Below are 23,035 nucleotides of genomic sequence, written 5' to 3'. Positions count from 1 at the left end.
ATTAATGTGAAAACATTTTTAAGAACAACGTTGGATCCATTATACATGAGATGCTTACCAGTTAAAAGGCTTAAAGCAGTTAGGATCAATTTTTTCTGAAATCAGCTCAGCATTATTAAGGGATAAGGTTGATCCCACATCCCAGTATAGCCAACAGTAGAAACTATTCAAAAATAGATACAGTATATGGATCTATAACATTACAAAATAATGAGGACATATAATTATTCAAGAAAAATCCAAATAATGTCCCGTCATCTGACCACTTTGGCTTGTATGAAATGAGCCCTGCTATTCATAGTTGGGAACATGTTTGACCAGCAATCAGGAGGTGCCAGGTTCGATCCCCGCTCGGCAAATATTTCCTTCAAATTTTATCAAATTTCCTTCTTGATATTATTCCTGTAGTCAATATTTTCAGAAGTCTTCAGGGTAGCTGATAGCAAGTTTTTTGGATCTGCATTTAATAATTTACAGTAGGTAAATCATAGACTAAGGTTTAGATCTGTGGTACTATTTTGTAGACCGTCTCATGCCAATATTAAGTTTCATCAGTAGAACATTTGTACTGTAATGTTTATACGATAACAATTTTTTCATGAATGGCATCTAATTTTTTATGAGGGCTACTCAATATCTTGTAAATGAAACACTTTGGCTCAAATCACACTTACGCGATTCAAGTGACTGCGACTCTAGTCTCTTCTCGAGGCAGCATGTGCTTTCAAATGGTGACACTCAGACCAGTCGATTCTAGTCTACGCGACCTCATGACTGTGAGATTGAGTCGAGCGTCAACTCGACATATTGGTCGAGCCTCGACTTGAGTTGCGTAGTACCACAGAGTAGAGAAGCACTACTATATGTTTGCACTACTACGGTATGTTTATTCCGTGGTAGTACCGTGCATTTTTAATGAAAGTGATGTTTTATCATTTTAGAGAAGACAATAATAAGAACTAGATGAGACAATATATTATTCATAATAATTATTATAAAATTTGTTACATGCGAAGTAGTGACGAATTGGATCTTATATTTTTAATAAAGTAAGGTTAGAAATGGATTAGCATGAGACTGAAGTTGAGTAGTGACAATGAGCAAAAAAGTCGTAAGGTAGAGAGACTGGAGTATCCTCGACTGGAGTCGTACGATTTGAGTCGAGGTAGTGTGAGTTGAGCCTTAGATCCCCTTTTCTATGAATATCATCATTTCTTTGACAATGAGAAGTATAAAACACATTATGTTTCATTAAAAGATAATAGACTAGCACTCCATAATCCATTATACAATAGTAAGGACGAGTTGGAATTTATATTAAAATTAAGTAAATTATTTATTATCTAAGAAAACGTGGTAAATATTTTAGTAGGGAATAGGAGAGATTTTCAATCATAATTGAAAATTGTTTTTAGAATTAAATATTATTTATGTATTTTAAAAAACATACAGTTAACAAAATGTCATAGATAGGTATATACAATAAATCATACATAATTGAATAAGTAAACTGCAATATTGATTTAAATGATCAAATACAGTACAGTAAATGATAATCGAAAAAATATAGAAAAGAAGCTAAAATGCGTTAAAATTGTTTATTAGGATGAATAAACTTACCGCAAATGATAAAAATCAACAAAACATTAATCATTACGATTGAAATCCAATAAAAATTCAGATATTCCCTGAAGACATATGGAAAGCACACTCATTGCCTATTATTTGTTTTGTATGTACAAAAATATTTATTTCAACGACTTGTGCGTTGTTCATTAACAATATTACTATTCACTTGAAACAATATTAGTACTCGTAATCTGAAACCAGAAACGTAGATATTTATTATCGTCTCTGAAACTTTTTGTTATTTACAAACTATATCTTTAGAACTTCATGCTTGAGATTAGCCACAATGAAAGAGAATTTTAAAATCGGACACAGTTATATTTCAGTTCAACTACAAGCTACATAACAGACTTAAATAAATAGGATTTTAGCCAAGTTTCACACAGTTTGTTCCATTACAAGAAAATTGGTTGATTGAAAAAATGTTGGGAACAATAAATTGTTACAAGATTATTGAGGACATTATTGTACAAAGAAATCAGGGTTCTTCAAGGTTCAACTTTGAATTTATTGTCAAACCTAAATACTGACCATAAATCCTTTCAACTTCTTCCAAAACACTTCAATATCCTACCTTTTTACTTGAATACTGTGACAGATATTCCATTGTATTATATTTCAACCAATGAAATATAGATGGGAACCATTTTTTTGGAATTGATTGATTGATAACCATCTTTAAAAATCAATTTATGAATATTTAGTTCTCACATCTTTATGGCATTTATCCAGTAGAAATTTTACAGATTATTAGGATGATAGAGCTAATAACTACGGCCTAAGACCTTCACTTTATAAAACTATATTCTATATAATAATTATAACTTTATACGTTTGGAAAGAACCTAATAATTTAAACTGATTGTAACCAATGAAATTCGTGTTAAACCTAAAATAGAATGCAAAATTTGCTGGAAGAACGATTCAAAAGCTTAAAACTACTATGTAAAATATATTGAAAATTTAAAAACGTTTCAAAGCGTAATATAAATATTAATTGCGGATCACATCTATTGATAATAATTCAATGTGAAGCCATACACACTCCAGAGTACAGTTCTAGAACATTATAATAAATTTATCAAATAAGATATATAATAAAATCTCTACTCAATTACACTATAATAGACAGCTGAGAAATGCAACATAATATAAATTAAACGTGCTCCAATGTTAAACAAGTATTCATGAAATAATAACGTAAGACAATGTATACAGAAACTACTTTATTGATTAAAAAAAATATCAACATTTCATATCACAATCCAAGCCTATAATCCGTATTATTTTCAAAATCTTGGATTGTTATAGGAAAATTATAAGGAATAGTCAATTCAAAATTTCAATAGTTCTAATAATATAGTTATAATACAATATCAATAATATATAACCAATTCTATAGCGGCTAAACTAGATTAATCAATATTTTGTAACAGTTTTACATAATAATTATAAATAACAAGCAACATTATGAGAAAAGTTATTCGCAAATTAGATAAATCTCATTATAGCCAACTTAGGAAAGTTGAAATAGTAACTCTAACGGTACATGAAGTAACTTTATTGAACTTGAATCTTTCAAGTTGGCATGAAATTTAATTAACAAATTTTGCGTTAAAATTCAGTTGAAAATGAGTTTATTCAACCTAGTATCTTTGTAGCATTGAGCATCATGCATAAGTCTCAGGATCTCAGACTTTATGAGAATATGTAGATCAGCAAATTAAATCTATTAAAATACAGTACTTTCAGATACTGGAGAATAGTCTGAATGTAATGTTTTCAAACAAAAAACATTAAAACCTACTATAGTTAGGTTAGTTCATGTAAGATCGACTGCAATTAATGTTAAACTCAAACTACAGAGTTCCGTTTCCTAACTAAAGAGCAGTTCAGCGTTTAGCTCTACATAAAATACATTAATGATTCAATTTGTTCAATTTCCTAACCACTTTAATTATTAAAATATTTATCCAAATTGACAGACCAGCTGAATTTAAATTTATCAATTTTATAATTTAAAAGTCTATAAATATCGCTACACGTCAAAAGTTCGAACCTTAAACACAGCTAATTCCAACATTTTCTTAATTCTTGAGAACTGGACTATTATCTTATTTTCTAAACAAGTTTAATAAATTAGTATTTTTATGAAAGTCTAGTTCCAATAAGAAATAACAGATTACTTGAGAATATTGTATTACATTCGAGAAGGATAACACCTTTACCGTCCAGTAAATAACAGACTGAGATGCTATGAACAAAATTGAGGGAAAAATTTAAAGGGGAATATGCAATCTATCTGTTCAAACCTTCTGAAAGACTATATAAAGGAGTTATGAACCAATATTATTTTTTTTCTTCTTATTCTTCAAATTTCTTTTATTTATTCATTTTCTATTCTTCTTTCTACATATATTCTTCTTCTTACATATTCTATAATATTTTTTGTTATTCTCATTCTATATCTGCTTCTTTTTTCTTGTTAAACTCTTTTAGCTTTCTTCTCACTTCTTTGTGGTAGATATTCTTTATTATTCTTCAATCTCCTTTTTCTTCTTATTTTGTCTTCAATCTTCCAAACTAAAGTAACAGACTTTAGAGATAAAAATAAATTTGACACAGTAAAATTGAATAGCATATATAAAAATTGATATCAGTATTACATTGATACACATAGATTAAATTCATTCATTTTTTTCATTCAAATTCAACACTAAAAACATAGATTTTGAGAAATCAGTTTTCATTTCGAAACCCACTTCTTCAGTAAATGATAACGTTAAATTTTCAAATACTGCACGATTATTTATGACATTTATATATGACAGACACTGACATTTTACACGTATGTACAAAAGTTGATTATACACATGTAATTAATTATTATAAACCAGTATAACAATGTTAATATATTATAATGATAATCATCACTGTTTATTTCTAGTATATTTGATTATAAAAATAATTAGAAATTTACTATTCAATAATAATAACATTTTGGAATTATTCTCAACCATGAACACAGTTTATTATGAAAATTGAACAAAGCGTTTTGTTTAGCAAGAAATAATCAAAAATAGTAGAATGATCAAGTGTTGATTATTTACATTCATTACTACTTCACAGTAATATTACATTTTCAAGATTGTAGATGGCAATATTAAACGTTCGTACTTTTGTGGACATGAAATTTTTAAAACACTATCATTAAGGTTTTTATTCATATAACTGAAACTCTAACCGTTTACCATAAAATTGAAGTTAATGTTCATCAGGAACTATCTAGCTAGTTTTTCAACTCAACCAAATTTATAAATCTGAACAATTGACACGTTGTATCAACTTTTTGAACTACGGCTTAGTTTGCTTAAAATTCAATGGAGATTGGACAAAAATTTTCTAAAATATAGTTCCTCATATATCATTAACTTTTTTCACCCGAGCAAGACAATCTATTTCAATTCAATATCGAAACTCACAAATAGTAAATTGTTTCAAATCTTATCTAATCAAATTGCCATCAAGTATGACTTTCTTCTTATTGATTCGTTTGAAACGTCAGCTTCGAACATTGTCATCACACTACAATTCTTTCTATATCTGCCAAGATCAGAGGTTCATTATTATGTAGTTTGTTGATATATTCTCATTGTAAAACGCCAGTTTGTTGTTCCATGTACACTCTACTACCTCTACTAATCTAACCTCATCAATCAACGAAATTTCGAACATTAATGACGACATTAATCTGTTGTGCATCTCAATAATATCTAAAAATAAACTCGAAGATTTTCAATATAATATTAATAATAATTTTAAACATAACATAAATTGTGCGAATGGTAGACTAAGTTATCATAGTTGGACTTCCTCCTCACTTATAACAACCAACTATCTATTTCTAGGACCAATTTTAATAGTAGTCTCTTTTAGTTTGGCTGAACTTTGGAGACAAAGTATCATTACTTTCATCAACAAATTTGTTGATTGGTAATGATTGAATTACTTTCGAACAGGTGGATGCTCTTTCTCTCTCTCTATTGACGACAACAATGTATTATTATATTACGAACGTACAATTGCTAGATCACCTTATATGTTTTCTCTTTTTGCGCTCGGTTTTGTGCTGTTTCTAGACGATGACGCATTTCCGTCGGTGCGGTACATGCAGCACGGGACAGAGCACGGCGCGAATCGCCTCGTCGAAAACTGTCTTGAGGCCCTTCTGGGTGAGGGCGCTGCATTCTAGGTACTTCACGGCTCCGATTTCTTTCGCCATTGACAAGCCCTGCAATAGAACAGGCAAAATTTCGAACATAACCTCAAACCATAAATAACTTTAATATATAATAAGTAATAATTTATTCGACCAATCAACATACATTGTACAAAATATTGCAAAAAAACAAAACACTCTTAACTGGTGTAGCAAACATCTTCGCATGCACAATACATTGTATATCTAAATGGAACCCCCAAGGTAATCCTGTGTGGGGCCCTCCTTCATACCCTTATTCACAATAGAAAAACAAATAAAAGGAAAATAAGAAAGAATCACATGAAAATACTCGTACATGGATATAACTAAACAAGACAATTGCTCATATTATGAGCTAAACAAAATAGGTCAACTATTTCCAATAAACTCTCTACCAATAAACCAATGTACTCTCTTGCAAATGTGGCTTTATTCCAAAGTTTCCATCCTAACTTGAACTGTTGTCGATAATTAATCTAAAATTTTATAAAAATTGTACACGTGAAATTCTAACCTTATCTTGGACTTTGTCACTTATAAATTTGGAAGAAAAATAGCACAAGGACTACCTTATTATTTCATCTTTCAATGTTATTACATTAGTGTCATTTACATTGTAAATAAAATAAATAATAAGGTATCTAAGTACTCTCTTGCAATAGTGAAATGTCATTAATGTTGGTATCCAAAAGCACATTAGGACACCAGGCTTAGGCTGGGACAAAAATGAGAGACACAAAGTTATGTCGTTTATTACACTAGGAACACCAGATCTGCTTATTATGCCGCATCTACTTATTGGCCCAACAAAGGCCAACGTCGGCCAGCGCCAATGTATGGTTTGCCAGCGTTGGCCAATTGAAGCTAATGTTCATCAGGAACTATCTAGCTAGTTTTTCAACTCAATCAAATTTTAAAAACTGTACAATTGACACGTTTAAACAATGAGCTAAACGATTTTTTCGAGTGGATGCCAGCCCAGCGAAGGCCAACGAATGCCAGCGCTGGCAAACTACCCATCCACACTAGTCAACCAATGCGTGCTGTTTCCTGTTTTGTCGTCTCCTTTGCTGGTTTTACTGTGATTTTTGAGTTTATATTCTGTGAATTTGTATTGCGTTACCTTTTTATTGTGTTCCTTCTAGTTAATATTTGCAACCTCCAACTCTATTTTCAATTTGCCATTTTGAATGCGGCCCCCGTGTAGCGAGCGCTTGCCAACGTTGGCTACTGCTGGCCTTGATTGGGCACGCAGTGTGGATGACAAGACCAACGCAGCCAAGCTTGCCAAGTTGGGCCAGGCTGGGCCAGCTTACTAGGCCAAGTGTGGACTAGGCATTACACTAGCGACACCATATCAGGGACACAGCTGGTGTCCGAAGATCATCGCATGTCATCAAGATGACATTAGCAACGTCGAACCCCTTCTCACAAGGATTTTCAGTAGTCACTACTAAACCAGACCAGGTCTAGTAGACGCCACTATTGACCTGTGTGCAGGGGGCTTTGGCCAGACTGGCATCAACAAGATACCCTTCTAAAGGAAGAACCGACTGCATGACTTATCGCTATTCTGTGCGATGAGACGATTCTGGTTGAAAGGACAACCAATTCTCAATGCTACAACTGTGCTCATTGGACAACAATAACACTCACCATGGGATAGGTGATTGGCTGAAGCTTCTTTTCTTTCAGTTTTTCGATTGTTTCTTTGTCCTCGCGCAGATCCAGCTTTGTTCCGACAAGAATTATGGGTGTGGTAGGGCAGTGATGTCTAACTTCAGGGTACCACTGAAAAACAAAACATTAGTTATTGAATTTATTTGAAAATATTATGTGAATAAATAATATAGTTTTGCCTATAAATCAAACGAATACAATACTAAAACAAAATATTGTTGAGCCCGGTAGCATAAAAGCCGGTTCAATTTTAACCATGATTAATTTCATGAGAGCCAATTAGAGAAGGTTTTTTTGAAAATACGGCTTCTCTGATTGGTTCTCGTGGAATAACGATTAAAATTTAACCGGCTTTTGTGCAACCAGCACTTAGTGTTGTATTACATTATATTACCAGTATATTATTATTAGTATTATCAATTCAACACTGTCTTCAGAGAAGTTGTAAAATAGACTAATAGTTCATTAACAGTATAAAAAAGTTGAATTTTCATTGAAAAGTATAATCGTCAATTAAAATAAACTAGAATAAGACAACGTATCTTCTTATTATATCATTGAAACGTTGTCCTTTTTTTGTCAAAATCACCAAAAAGCACATAATGTAAGAGACAGTAGAGCATCTCTTTTATTATAATCATCCAAACAACTTTCAATGATCGAACTAGTTGAAAAGTAAAAACGTTTCTTGTTAAATACAGTGGTGAAAGCTCCTTCCGAATGACAAAGCAATCTCAAGCCTTGTTTCCACAATACTAGATGGGAAGGAAATATCCTTGATCAGAATTAATTGTGTAAAAAGTGAGGAAGATTCAAGAAAAAGAGATTGAACAAAAAAATTGAATCAAGTGCTTGGAACAAACTACTTGCTCCACAACTGGCCAGGTGTCAAAAATACTAAACCATCTATTCATTAGATCAGTACAATATAAAACAAGGAACAGTCCATAGGGTTATTGATTTGATAGTGATAGATAATGCATAGGTGGTAGGGGTCAGCGATATAAAACATCAACTTGAATTCAAAAAGAATAGATAAGTGGATCAATGAATAGGAAACAAAGTTCTCTAATAAAAAATTCATTGGACTTCCATTACTGTTATTGTCAGGAGAATTCGGTCATGAGAAATGCTTGTATACTGTAAATATGTAACGTTAATACAGTATAATGTAGTGCATTATATATTATTACTTGAATGTAACTTAATATTATGGAAGGTCTGAAATCAATAATATTATAAGTAATTCAATTACCTTAGCTCTGACGTTTTCGAATGAAGCAGGATTTACAAGTGAGAAGCATATTAAAAATACATCCTGGAACAGAGAAAATATAAACATGTTACCAATTGTTTGAAAATTATAACTCTTCACAAATACTCTTTTAAATTTAACCAAAATACAATAGAATGTATCATGTGACATTGTGATACAAGTCAACAGATATGTTTTCGTTTAAATTCCATTAACTAATTAATTGAATGTATTTATCATGAAATGAAGTAAGAAGGCTTTAGAACATGCAACAAATCATCAGACCAAGAAGACTAAATCTTATCTTATATTCATAGTTTTTTCACTAAGCTTTGAATAATAGAAAAACAAGGAAGTTTTTGGAATTCTGAATTCTACATACAGTTTTCAACTAGAAACTAATACTACAAGTAATATATAAATTTATTAATAAATTTTGTATCAATTAACCAATACTTCTTGAGTTCAATTTAAATTTTGAAAATTCTACCCAAAAATTGAGTAAGATGTAATTACTTAAATTCAATTATGATGTTAGCCATTCCGACCAGGTATCAAAGATGAAAGATTTTTTTAGAAATTTCAGTTTAACCAACTGCTGGGATATTAATACTTTATAATAATTATTTCAAACATCCAATGAAAGCTATATAAATAGTTCTAAGGAATTCTGTAATTGATCAACTCCAAATTCACTTTCTGTTAAGAAAATTTAAATCTTTCAATTCATTTCAAGGTTTAACATTTTTTATTTTACATTCTTCTCCTATTTCCATTAGACTTTGAATAATATAAAAACATTGAATGTGTTTGAAACTTGAACATACTCTTCCATAATACGGTACAAACAGCAAAATAAAACTATCCAAAAAGATCCCTCCACCACTAGAGCAATATAATAAGTATTTATGATTACAACAGCTCTGAGATGTTTCAAATTAAAAATGATGGAATAGTTTATAATTGTCTAAATATTATCTCACTTAGGGCCGGTTTCCGAGCTCGGGATTTAGATAAGTTCTAGACTTTAACTGGCTTTAAACTCTGAAGTCAGAAAATTGGCTTTCCGAGTCAGAGCGTTAACGTAAGTTGAGGACTTAAATAGACCCTAGAGTTTAGAGATCACGTTAGACCCCTGGAGTTTATAATTTCACTTTCTGAGTGAAGGGCTTATAAGTCCAGGACTTGAATTAGATTCTCGCCTCTTTCCGAGTCGAGGATTTATAAAAAGTCGTTAAGTCCAGAACTTAAAACAGCGTAATTTTAAACCCTCGACTGGGGTAGGGTTTAAATTTAAGTTCTAGACTTAACTGAGCAAACACAATTCAGTTATTGGTTTGGAGTAGATGAAAAGCCAAATAGATGTCATAGAATACCTAAATTATTTGGATTAGTCAATCTAAATTCATAATTTATAGTTTGCAATAAAATTGTATCAGAATTATGCGTAAAAACTAACCTTATTTTACGAATGTGACATCACCTTAAAATATTCAAGAAAAATAATAAATTATTATTCCAGGTTTTTTTCAAAACAAATACGTTTTCAAACTCAATAGCCTAATGAATTTTTTTCCAAAATCACTGATTAGGACCAATGATTAATAATAGCATAAAGTAAAATAAAATGTTTATTCAATCATCTTTCAGAAGGTTAGGTTTTGCTTTGAATAGGCCTACAAAGAAATCGAAACGTATTTTCACAAAATAGTTTGGAGAGCATGCTCATTTGAATTATCTCGCTGCAATCAGCTGTTTTCGTTTTGCTATAATGCCAACAATATAACGGAAAAATATTGTGAATTTCCCTCATGTTTACTACATTAAAGTCCTGGACTCAAATAAGTCGAGAACTTTATAGACCCCGGAGTTTAGAAGATAAAATCGTGACTCGATTTAGACCCGAGCGCTTATTTCAGTTCTGGACTTTGTAAGTCCAGAACTTATAGATCCCGAGCTCGGAAACCACCCCTTAATAATCTTCCATGTCTGCACATTCAGACCAAGTAAATAAACGCTCAAGAAATATTTTGTTGTCGAATTGAAGATGGTGTACGGTAGAAACGTTCTTACAAATTTAATAATTTCCATAAAAGGAAGCTGCCATCCTTTTTAATTATTGATAGCGTATAAAAAGGAAATACTGACCGTTTGTGGGTAAGACAGTGGTCGTAACCTGTCGTAATCTTCCTGACCAGCTGTATCCCATAGTCCCAGATTGATCGGCTTGCCATCAACCATCACATTTGCTGAATAATTGTCGAATCTGTAATAGAACAATACAATAAAGTATAGGAGTAAGATAATTTCTGCTACATTTCAATTACTTCATGATTAGCTTAAAATATTATTCAAAACATGAGTCCACAAACTGTTTGTCATTAAGAAAAAAATGTAAGCTTTGACATTTTCTTACATAATTTGATTGGAAGATGGAATGAAGTTTTAATAGACGTACATCCAAACAAACCTATAAATTAATAAATTAGAATCTTGGGATTCAAGTGACAAAGTTGTGATACAGATCAGTATCCAGATTACAATCAGAGCCGAGAATCTGTATTATATTGATCTATAATTCGACGCCTAAAAACTAATAATCATGGAATTGTCACTTCAATGACAATTATTGAAACAAACCATTTGGAGAAAAATACATGTTTGTGAGTAATTCTCTTAGAAATTATTAAAAAATAAACTTTTAATACACAAAAATCAAGTACAAATGAATACATTATCAAAAAGCGATAAATATAGATTAAATATGAATAGATACATATGATGTGAGCTTGATATGTGGAAACAAATGCAAAATATTTGAGACGGATTAAAAAATATTTGTATGTTGATAAAAATATAATAATTATTGCATTCTTTTGCTTAACAAGTATTAATATCATGTTCTACAGTAATTGTGATAGATATCATCATTCCATACATAACATATAAATTCCAATTCACGGATATGTGACTCAACCTTCATTGTCCTGATAAGAAAATAAAAAATAAACAAAGGTTTATACTCTTTGAACTTAATTTATCAATGAATCACGTTGTGACTATTTATACGATAGTAAATTGGTGGGAGATAATTGTCTATTCATCCAAAGTTAGGAAACCACATTAATTTCACATTAAAACGAATGGGTCGATGAATATTATCAATGGAGCGCAATTATCGATCAATTTGTATGATGAGTTGAATAAATTCATATTACTCATTCATTAATGTGTTGAATTTTGCATAGCTTTGTACTATTATACTGTGGAAGGGGGTAATATCTCCAAATCCTTCCAAAATTATTAAGTATTCAGAGATAATTTCTATATGACTTGAGCTGTATTTGAGCACGAGAATAAAGTATCTGAGATTAAAATTCTTGTTACAAGTTAAAGAAAGCAACAACTATGGATAATATATAATATAGATAACTATAGATCCATCACTGATGGATAAGATCATGAATTGTTGTCCATAAGCGAATGAATAATTCAATTGAAGGAATTTATTAGTGGAGATCCCTCAATCTCATCAAATGTTAAGTTTGTTAAAATAATTATTATTGTACCTCCATCTCGCATTACATTATTATTGATGCTGGAGTTATTTTGGCAATATCATTTTTCTGATGAAATAACTCAAGTCAGAGAAAAAATAGTTATAAATACTGAGAACATTTTTTATCCAAGTACAGTAATGCACATACAGTACCTTACCATTATTTTATGATCTTATCCATCATTTTACTGCCCCAAATACCGTAAATATAAAATTTGAATATAATGGGAGTATACTCACACTGTAGGTATATATTCTCCCGGAAAGGCATTAGTTGTGTAGCTGATAAGAAGACATGTTTTACCAACGGCACTGAAATCACACAAAAAACCTAATATAATAGACAATTTTAATGTGATTTTGATCCAAACTGATATGAAAAATATAAAAATTACCGAACACTTATTACATTGATAAATTATGGATAAGATTCAGTGCCGGTTGCACAGAAGCCTGTTAAATTTAAATCATGATTCACGAGAACCAATCAGAGAAACCTTTTTTTCGGAATAGCCTTCTCTAATTGGGTCTTGTGAAATTATTCAAGATTAAATTTTAACCGGCTTTTGTGCAACTGGGCCAAACATTAATGTACATGTAATATCATGTTGCCTATGGATAGGTTGACTACAGAAGCCGCACCACGAGATGACCTGTGATGTCTACTACTCACTCAAGTCGAGTTTCAACTTATAAACTCCAATTTTGGCAAAACTGAAATTTCAACATAATTAAAAACGTCTCTTAGCCCCAATCGCACAAAAGCCTGTCAGATTTTAACCATAATTAAATGCCACAAAAACCAATCAGAAAATGATGTTTTGAAAAAATGGATTCTCTTATTGGTTCTCATGGCATTTAAATGCGGTTCAAATTCAACAGGCTTTTGTACAGCTAAGGCTTAGATTAGCACCTTGTAAAAATCATAGCTTTAGTGTGCGACCGGGTTTCCAAAAACGTTTCCAAACTCCACAATAGTACATTTTTATTTATTTTTACCCTTATGTTAAATGGAGTTAGACGGTTGCACTCCTAGTCCACGATTTTTACTTTCCTTGCCTTATTACTATGGGTAAGGAAAGTATTGCTTTCCGAAAAAAAATAAGGTACCCCAATTTCTAAATTTCTATACGTTTCAAGGTACCCTGAGTCCAAAAAAGTGGTTTTTGGGTATTGGTGTGTGTGTGTGTGTGTGTGTGTGTGTGTGTGTGTGTGTGTGTGTGTGTGTGTGTGTGTGTATAGCTGCGTACACATATACGCGCTTCCAACCCGCAGCGAGCACCCTCCGCCCTCGTACCGCCCTCGTTCCTCCATCGAACCACAGTCGCTCCGCCCCCGCACCCATCATGAACTTAAGATGAACGGAAGATGTTAGATCTTCTCGCGTTCCCCGGTCGAACCACTGTTGCTCCCCGGTCGATCATCAATCGCTCTGCTGGAGTGACGTTCGGTTGCGGAGCAGAGCGAAAGTCTGTACGCACCTTTAGAGTGTATGTGCGTCTGTGTACACGATATCTCATCTCCCAATTAAGGGAATGACTTGAAATTTGGAACTTAAGGTCCTTACACTATAAGGATCCGACACGAACAATCTCGATCAAATGCGATTCAAGATGGCGGCTAAAATGGCGAAAATGTTGTCAAAAACAGGGTTTTCGCGATTTTCTCGAAAACGGCTCCAACGATTTTGATTAAAGTTATACCTAGAATAGTCATCGATAAGCTCTATCAACTGCCACAAGTCCCATATCTGTAAAAATTTCAGGAGCTCTGTCCCATCTATGCAAAGTTTGATTTTAGATTCTCAATTATCAGGCTTCAGATACAATTTAAACAAAAAATTTCAAGTGGAAAAGATTGAGCATGAGAATCTCTACAATTAATGTTCAGTAACATTTTCACCTAAAATTAAAAATAAGCTCGAAATTCGAGAAAATGTGATTATCCAATTATTGCAAACTGTTGGCAACAAATAACTGTTGATTCTATTAAATGATTCACTATGAAGAGATAGCAGACCTCGTGTGTCTCCAGCGTTATTGCCCTGTCACCAGCTGGCTCAAATCTTTGAATAGTAGATTTGAGATGCGCGGGAACACTAGCGTCAGGTGATCAATTTTCATAACGGCAAGGAAAGTTATGTGAGTGTGCCACACCAGATTTTTATAAATTGAGCTTGGTAACTAATCTAATCAACAACTAATCTTTTTTCCAATTAAAAATTTTTCATTTCATCAAATCTATCTCTGGAAGATTTTATTAGAAATTGCAGTTTAACCAACTGCTAGATTATCATTACTGTATAATAATTATTTCAAATATGCAATTACAGCTATTTAGTTATTTGGTCAATATTTTCAGTAGCAGAAGTCCTTAATTCTATTTAATTGGATATTTAAAATTATTATACAGTAATAAATCTTTCTCTTTTATATTCGATTACAATATAACTGAGATAATTAAACAAGATATCCCATGATATAGGTCGTTTATGTTCCAAATTTTTAGCCCATTACTGTCGACTACGAAAAATCCCCTATCGACTAAATAAATATCGAAAAATAGGACTATCGACTCATAAGGAGAATGCATTTTAGAACACTAAATTTTCCCCAATTCAAAGCAAGGGTTACCTGTGCTAGTCAAGTATAAGACAGGAGAGCTGTTAATAACTAGAGTTCATAACGTTAACCATTCATGGTCAGAAGAGGCCAGAGGAAAAAATTCTACAAATATCAGTCACAAGTTCTAAAATTTCTGATAATTTAATATTTTTTTCTTAAAGATTGAATAGAGCGAATAAGAATAGAATTTAATAAACGGTACAGAAACTATTAAAAAATAAAAATCTAGTTTCTAGTGTATTTAAGTTGTCACCTAGATTATGACAGTTAGAAAGAATGTCTTGAAATGTTGAAGAGATTTCTCGGTCTAATAAATTCTTGTAGGCACGCACGAATTATTCGATAATAACTGTTGACACAGCATTCAAAAAGTGGGACAGAATTTGACTTATTCAAAAAACGAAAGTTAAAACTAGCTGGATCAGAAGTTTTTTATAGTTATAGAATTCGTAACTATTACAACAGTACATTCTCTGTAGTTACAGTTTTTTAGTTGAATAGATAATTATTGGAAAGTATTCCAAAATAGTAATTTTTGATAAGTTTTCAGGTATATTGTTCTCTATTATATATCATAATGCTAGTGATCATAGCTCTTAAATACCTTATACTTAATCATTAGCATAAGAAAATTATTTCAGAATAATTTACTAATGTATCTGAATACACTAATTCTAATAGTATTACTAACTATTTCTAATAGTAAAAAAGTGCACAGGAAACTTAAAGCTATCAGAGAATATAAATCTTAAATAAAAATTCCAATTCTTTCGTTATTACTTCAGATCTATCTCTCTCTCTCACTCTTTCTCTCTCTAGCGATATTATATTCTCTCTGCATATTTCCCACATCCCTCTCAATTCTGTCTATTCATCTCATCCCATCTTTTGCATGCATTCAGACAAATATTCTTCATTTTGTATAATTATTATTGTATTTAATTCATCATTATAAAAGTGTTATTTTTGTTTATTATTATTAGTGTTTGCCATAGGTTTTGTCAGACTTGGCAATGTTAAATGTATTAAATAAATATAATATATATATGGAAAAGAATAAGAATAAACCAGTTACATCAAGGAATCTAATCCAACGATAATTTTAGAATTTAAGACAAGGAAATAGAATAATAAACAATCCAGAATAATTCATACTACTGTGGTTATCTTGAACTTGATATCTTGAAATACGTGTTGAATAATATATTTACTTTCTTGTCAAACAGTACGTCTATTGTCTTCAATTTTATTCACTTCTTATTGAAAACACCTGAATTGTTTAATCTGGTAAATATATTTCTAATTCCGAATTATTCACACATTTACAGTTACAGTTACTGTATTAAAAAAAAATTAAATGAACTAGATATTATAAAAAATATATTTGAGCCTTTTAGGGCGAAAAACCTTCCCTTTAATATAAAGCATAAAAAAGTCGAACCTATCATAATGAGTAGAAAAATTGTATGATCCTCCACATATTATCATTATGCATGCCGCGAGACAATATATACATGGTGAGGCAACACATTAAATTATGCATTAGTGTAATAAGCACCTGAAAATGACAGGAGTTAAGGGGAGTGGGAGTTAATCAACAAAGAGGTTAATAATTGTAATGGAGCTTGACAGGATGATAATAACATTTCACATCGTGCTCACTACTAAATAATAACATTATATACTTGAGATTGTTCCTAAGCTGTATGATGATGATGGAATAACACCAACTGACTGCATTCTATTTATTTTAGTCTCTCACCTACTTAGAAAAGTATCATGTATAATATCATCAAAGGAACGTGTTTTCAGAGATAGATTTCGAAAAGTTCAACTATGTATTTCAAAGGGACGACTTATTTATAAATAATGGGAAACTAGTAGTGGCTGTTACATCATTACCGCATTGATGTAAAGTATTCTAGAAGCTAACAAGAATGAAGCATCAGTGTGCTATCACTCATATGGCACCATTTATATTTGAATAATCTGCTGATCGATATTGAACTACTCGAATGTCTACTAGAGACAAATACTGGTGTAACAACCGAAACTAGTTTCTAAAATTAAAGACGTTCAATTTAATGTGAATATCTACAACATTGCCTCCACTAAAACACAGGACTACACATTTACTAGAGACACTACAATTTTTACAAATAGCATTCAAAATAACATTACAGTAATGTATTTTCAATTATTGTATGTATAATCACTAGAGTATTTTCTCGTTTCTTGATAGAACCTATCATGAACATAAATAAATATATTTGGACTGTAAATTGTGCTGAACTGTGTGAAAGTGAAGATCTAATCATATTCTATCTGAAATCTGGAGAAAACTAGCTCAAGGTTTACCTTTCCCTCTACTAATATTTCAATGATAAGAATTTATAAAAATTAGGAATTATTTTCTTAATGCATTACAATCTAGTCTAAAAAGACTAATGATCAATATTTATTATAGAATAAAGGTTTAAATTAATAAGATAGGTAGTTCTCACAAGGACTACTACTTCTAGCAACTAACTTGAAATTGACAAAAAATATAAAAATATATAAACTAACTAAATTATGAAGAATAAATGAATTTCAGTAGGCCTGAACAACGTCATTTTTTTAGGTCCAATTCCTAAGCGACAACAAGAATCGGATAGTCGATGTTTAGGAATTGAACCTTTACTCTCTTAATGTTATCTTATATGGTTATATCCTTATACTCTCTTTATTTCCGAATCGCTCATAAAATATCACTATATGATGTACTTTAAGCGATGAACAACTAACTGTATTTTATAGCTAGAGTAGTTCTAAAATACTTTGAGTAACATGTAAAATTTCAAGAAGCAAATGTATTTCCAGTAACAAACACCAATATTTTTTTGCAAAAGCGCAGCAAATTCGAATCGCATGTAAAATGGCAGCGGAGCACTGTACTTTTTTGATGTGCAACCAGCAATTTTTCTATTTTCAACTCGAGTAACTCACATGCGGCCGAATTGAGCGGAACAAGCACATTTAGCTTGAGGGCAAATTGCGGGTTTTGCATCAATTCAGTCAAAAGCCGCTCCTCGTTGCATGCGAGTTTAAGCACATTAATATTTCATTTACGTTCTACAATAAAATGTGACTACACTGTTTAAAATATTCAGCAGCCTGAAACAACGCTTATCTTTAGCATTGATATTTCACATACATAGTTATATTCCCTCTTCATTTCTTGTTTTTTATTAAGGTACTTCATACTTCTGAATATATAACTTTCAAATAAAGTATTTTGATAGGGCTACTTGAGTTGTTTAATTATTATTACTAGTACCCTCCTTTTCATTTATTATTTCCACTGTCTTTGAAAATTGAATCTCATTATAGATTTTTAACCTCAAACATCACCTGCCCCTTCCCACTCTTCCCCTTCGTCACCTTCACACTCCACACCTTCCCATCTTAATTGCATTATATTATATTGCATCTCAACATCAAACCCTGTTTGGAAGAAAGCTGAATATTTTCTATTTCCGGAGCTAAGCTGAACCTTGAAATGAATCACATATCATATTCACCACTCATTATTCTATGATGTTGATGTGCAGTTGAATATTCAATGTTGACAATTTTTGAATCAAATTACGGCACAGTCAAGTTCAGTAGGCCTACCACTTCTTATTCCATTCTCAGACTTGCACAAAAGACACGTGACGTGACATTGAAAGTGATTTACAGATTAACTTGAGGTCTCCATTCAAAAGTGCCGACCATTGAATGTTTTAATAATCTTACGGGCCAATCATAAAAAGTGTGGAGTTAATTATGATAGACAAAGAGCTATAGACGTACTTTATATGATATGATATGAAGAGATCATTATCAAGTGATTAAATGAGACTGATTAATGAGACAGTAATGAATACTTGGTTTCGCTGAATACGGGCTAATTCTATAACTTCATCATTGTTTTTAAAATATATGATATAATGCATATTATACTATAATATAATGTATTATTGCTTGTGAGATTTCCTGACCAATATATTAGTCCATTTGTATTTTTGTGTTAGATTCTTCCTATTTGTTTTTTGTAGCCTGTGATTTTAATTGAATTGCAGAACTTTACATGTTTTATGGTTGGTTTTTCCTGGTTACCAGTTATCCTTTCATTTAATAACTCACAAAATGATTTAAAATATTAGAAACCAACATGTCCTTTTGATACTCTAATGTCACACCTAATCAAATAACAGCATCATACTTGTTGATTCAAGTATTATTAACGTAATTTTTCTGATAAGGGTACCACATTGGAATCTTCAATCTCCGTCAACTCTTTTACAATAATGACTTTAATAGACGTTATCATTCTACGTTGCTTCCTAATTTGTCAATAAATAATGATTTCATAAACGTTCCTAGAATTCTAGATTCTTGTGCTACTTCAACTGTTACCACAGTCAACAAATTTAGATACATAAATTTATAGACGATGGAAACGACCAAACCCCATCACAGAAACTATTAAAACTGACTCAATCTGATAAGAAACTAATCAATTTGCCTTCATGAACAATAAACAGACGCACTGAGATGCTGATCGGTCCAAATTGAAAAGGAAATTATGAATCGGCGACTGCTCTGGAGGATTTGTTTACTTTTATCCAATATAAACACAGTTAGCTTGGCGACCGGCCAATTTCAGCCACACTCCGAATGGCCTGGTCCACACTTTGCCAAGATTACATCACCATCTCACCAGTATTTAACCGCAAAATTATTATCTCGAAATCAAATCTAGCTCTGCGATATTTCAGTACAGATATAAATTAATTTAACAAGAACTAATGTTGCATCATTCTTTAGACTGCCTAAATATGTTGTATATACCTTTGTTTTACCGTTATAAGTTATTCGTTTGTATCAAATATTTTGCGATTTTTATAAACTCATAAATAATTTTAGCAGAATCGGTTAAAATGGACACCCGGCAGCATGCGCATGTCACGTATATTGCTCTATTCGCCTCACATCTGAGGTAAGGTATTGTGGAATGGAGCTCAGCATTTCAGATACACCTGGATAGGATACTATAATCCAAAAGAAGACCCTAAGAGCAATACTGAGAGTTAACAGGTTGGACCACTGAAACCGTTCTTTAATGAATTTGAACTAGTGACTGTAATCTCACTGTATATTCTTGTGACCACGTTCCTGGCACAAAGAGAAACCCCCTCATTAATGGGTGACAAGCATCGATACAATACAAGGAATACAAACTATATTGACCCCTCCAAGCACCGCATCAAAAAGTTCAAGAGGTCCCAAGCATATGTGGGTGCATATTTTTTCAACCTGGTGCCATCAAAACTTAAGGCACTAGAAAACAACAGGTCGTTTGCCATTGCACTCAAACGGTACCGTACCTAACAGTGTTGGAGTATGTGGAAAAACATACATTCAGACATCTTACAGGTCGGACAACTGACAAGAACTGCCGATTCAAACTCTCCCAAGGGGGGAAAACCTGACGATTCCCTAGTCACTGACTACGGAGAAGACGTATTTAAAAAACATGAAAAAATCATGCATGGCAAGAATTGACAAAATGAGAGTTTAGCGCGGTGCGCATAAAGAGGTGACAACAAATTTTCATTTGCTAGGTTTTAACACAATTTATCAACAATAAGCCAAATAATTGAGGTGTAGTAAGATTTATAATTGTATCATTTGTTTCTATTTTTCATTTAAGATTTGATAAGATTTTTAAAAAGTAAATGGTTGTAGCACATTAAATACTATTTTACTATGAAACCAGTAAAGACCATAGAGAATTTATTGAGTTGACACATGAAATACTACCAGCATTTATCAACATATGAAAAAGTTAACACTACTACTTAGATGAAGGTAGAGCCAATTGGGCAAGTTTTCAATTCGAAATATTTAAATATTGAATTTTGTAAAAGTTTATTGGACGTGACCTCTTCTCAAGTGAAATCAAACAATATTTTCATTGTGCAATCCATTTGTTTACAACTTGACTGTATCTCCAAAAAAGGGAATGATGTATTTCCAATAAAAAGAATATTTCATAACTCAGACCTACATCAACCTAACCCGTAAAATGGTGAATTTAGAATTTTAGATCTTAGGTTGATCAACAAATTGTATTTTAGAAATATTTTAAAGTAAATTGAACTGTTTAATAATTACAACTTCCAGTACAGAAGGCTACTTGAATCATGTAGGCGGTACACATGACTGGGGAATAACAAGTTGTAAAACAAGATTATGTTGAAAATAGGCTATTGATTTGATATTTTTACACAAGAGGATTAATACATAAAAATTTAATAATAAAATTTAAGGGCTTTGTTTGGAATATTCTAAAACAAAAATCAGATGTGAAGAGTTTCATTGTGGGAGGTAAAAACATCAAACCAGTAGCAGAGCTTACACTCTTGCTCATTCATAAGTCAGATAAAAATACGAATATTTTACCGCAATATAGAATCAATCAAACATTATATCAATATAGAAAAAACAAATAAAAGTTTTCTATTGTTACATAAATTGCAAGTTCGTCAAACAATAGTACATTGGTTTGGTTCAAGGCTGTCATGAAGGGGTCTCTAACCTAGACAGAGAGCTTGTACTTCTTTTTATTTTCAAGCTGTTCAATTCAAAGACATAAGATTGAATTTAAATAGTTTAAACAGTTATTTTACTTACCCATCACCAACAACCACACACTTTATGGCTTGCATTTTTAAATTATTATCCCGACACGTACTATTGTTCAACTACGCAGAGCTGAATGGGTGGGGAGGTTAATATGGAGTCCAATTACACTGGTAATTGTTTTATTTTACAACGTTAACTATGAGATACACGAAATTACAGATTTCGAATAAAGTTCAAAACTATAGTTGCAAAAATAAATCATTAATAAGATATGTGCAAAAGATTCACAAAAGAATTATCATCAATAATAATAATAGATCTCCGATGATTGAGACCCACAACTGTTCACTTGTTCACTCACTCTCACTGCTATTTAATTTTTTTAGGCAGCCCTGCTTCGTTCATTCAATCAAATCACACACTATTACAAATGCTAACTAGAAATAAACGCAATTCAATTAGAAAAAAGATTCATAGTTTAATGAATTAATTTCTTATTTTATAGAGTATGATGATTGATATGCAAGATGGGAACAAATAATATAGTTTCCGAAATTGGCAACGACTCACTTACTGAATAAGGTTGGTAGACATGAACTAATGTTGGAGGGCGCAGAATTTAAACATTGATGGAGATTTTAATTTCAAAACTTGGATTAGTCATTCAGAACCCTACAGTATTTTTTGTAGCATTTCAAAAGCGAGAATAAAAATAATAAAGTATAGAGATAATATATGATTGAAAAGCTATAATTCAAATAATTTTGAGTATTGAAAGTCAATAATTTAGTGAATAATTAAGACAAAAATCTTGGCAGCAAAACTGTAGGCCTACAGATCACAACCATTATAATCTATACAATATTTCTATTCATGAAATAAATTAATTTTAGTAATGTAATAAATAGCTAGAGTTCAAATTGAACAGGGAAATGAAATATGTTGAATGAAACAATACTTCAAATTGAGATTTTATACTTGTCAATATTACTTTATTGTTCAAGTCAGTCATTACAAGAATAATATACATTGCACTTCAATTAAATACATATTTTATGCTTTTTCTTATATGCTACAACTTCAAACTATTCGAATTAGTCAATTTTTGTCAAAAAATATCTCATTTTTCAAAAGGCAAAGTTGGATATTAAGCACAAAATATTAGTCCAAAGTCGATTAGTCCTTATAACATTAATAAATTATAATCTAACACAGCTTAAATACTCAATTACAAACATACAATTTCTAAAATCTTTGTATAATTTTATAAATTTCAATATTATTATCCAACTATACGAATACCATAATAATTATTTACATAGCAATTTCTCTCATTACAGTAAGTTAATATC

General features: G+C 31.5%; 1 protein-coding gene across 1 annotated transcript; it reads right to left on the bottom strand.

Moving 5' to 3' along the window:
* Positions 1–1,405: 1,405 nt before the first annotated feature.
* LOC111053497 (ras-related protein Rac1) lies at positions 1,406–22,241 on the bottom strand. The gene is made up of 6 exons (XM_022340396.2): positions 21,732–22,241; positions 12,625–12,696; positions 10,974–11,091; positions 8,826–8,888; positions 7,547–7,681; positions 1,406–5,920 (listed from the first exon to the last, which is right to left on the bottom strand). The coding sequence occupies exons 1-6, from the start codon at positions 21,764–21,766 to the stop codon at positions 5,765–5,767; spliced, it is 579 nt and encodes a 192-aa protein (XP_022196088.1). The 5' UTR covers positions 21,767–22,241; the 3' UTR covers positions 1,406–5,764.
* Positions 22,242–23,035: the final 794 nt, after the last annotated feature.

The sequence above is a fragment of the Nilaparvata lugens genome, chromosome 8 (assembly GCF_014356525.2).
Source record: "Nilaparvata lugens isolate BPH chromosome 8, ASM1435652v1, whole genome shotgun sequence".
Lineage (NCBI taxonomy): Eukaryota > Metazoa > Arthropoda > Insecta > Hemiptera > Delphacidae > Nilaparvata > Nilaparvata lugens.
This window is presented reverse-complemented; position numbering and strand designations above follow the sequence as displayed.

What these genes read in the sequence shown, in the direction of transcription:
- LOC111053497 (XM_022340396.2), bottom strand. Translation starts at nt 21,766, where the DNA reads ATGCAAGCCATAAAGTGTGTGGTTGTTGGTGATGG. An exon ending in TGTGTGGTTGTTGGTGATGG is followed by an intron (nt 12,697 to 21,731) that starts GTAAGTAAAATA and finishes GTGTGATTTCAG; the next exon opens with TGCCGTTGGTAAAACATGTC. An exon ending in GGAGAATATATACCTACAGT is followed by an intron (nt 11,092 to 12,624) that starts GTGAGTATACTC and finishes GTTCTATTACAG; the next exon opens with ATTCGACAATTATTCAGCAA.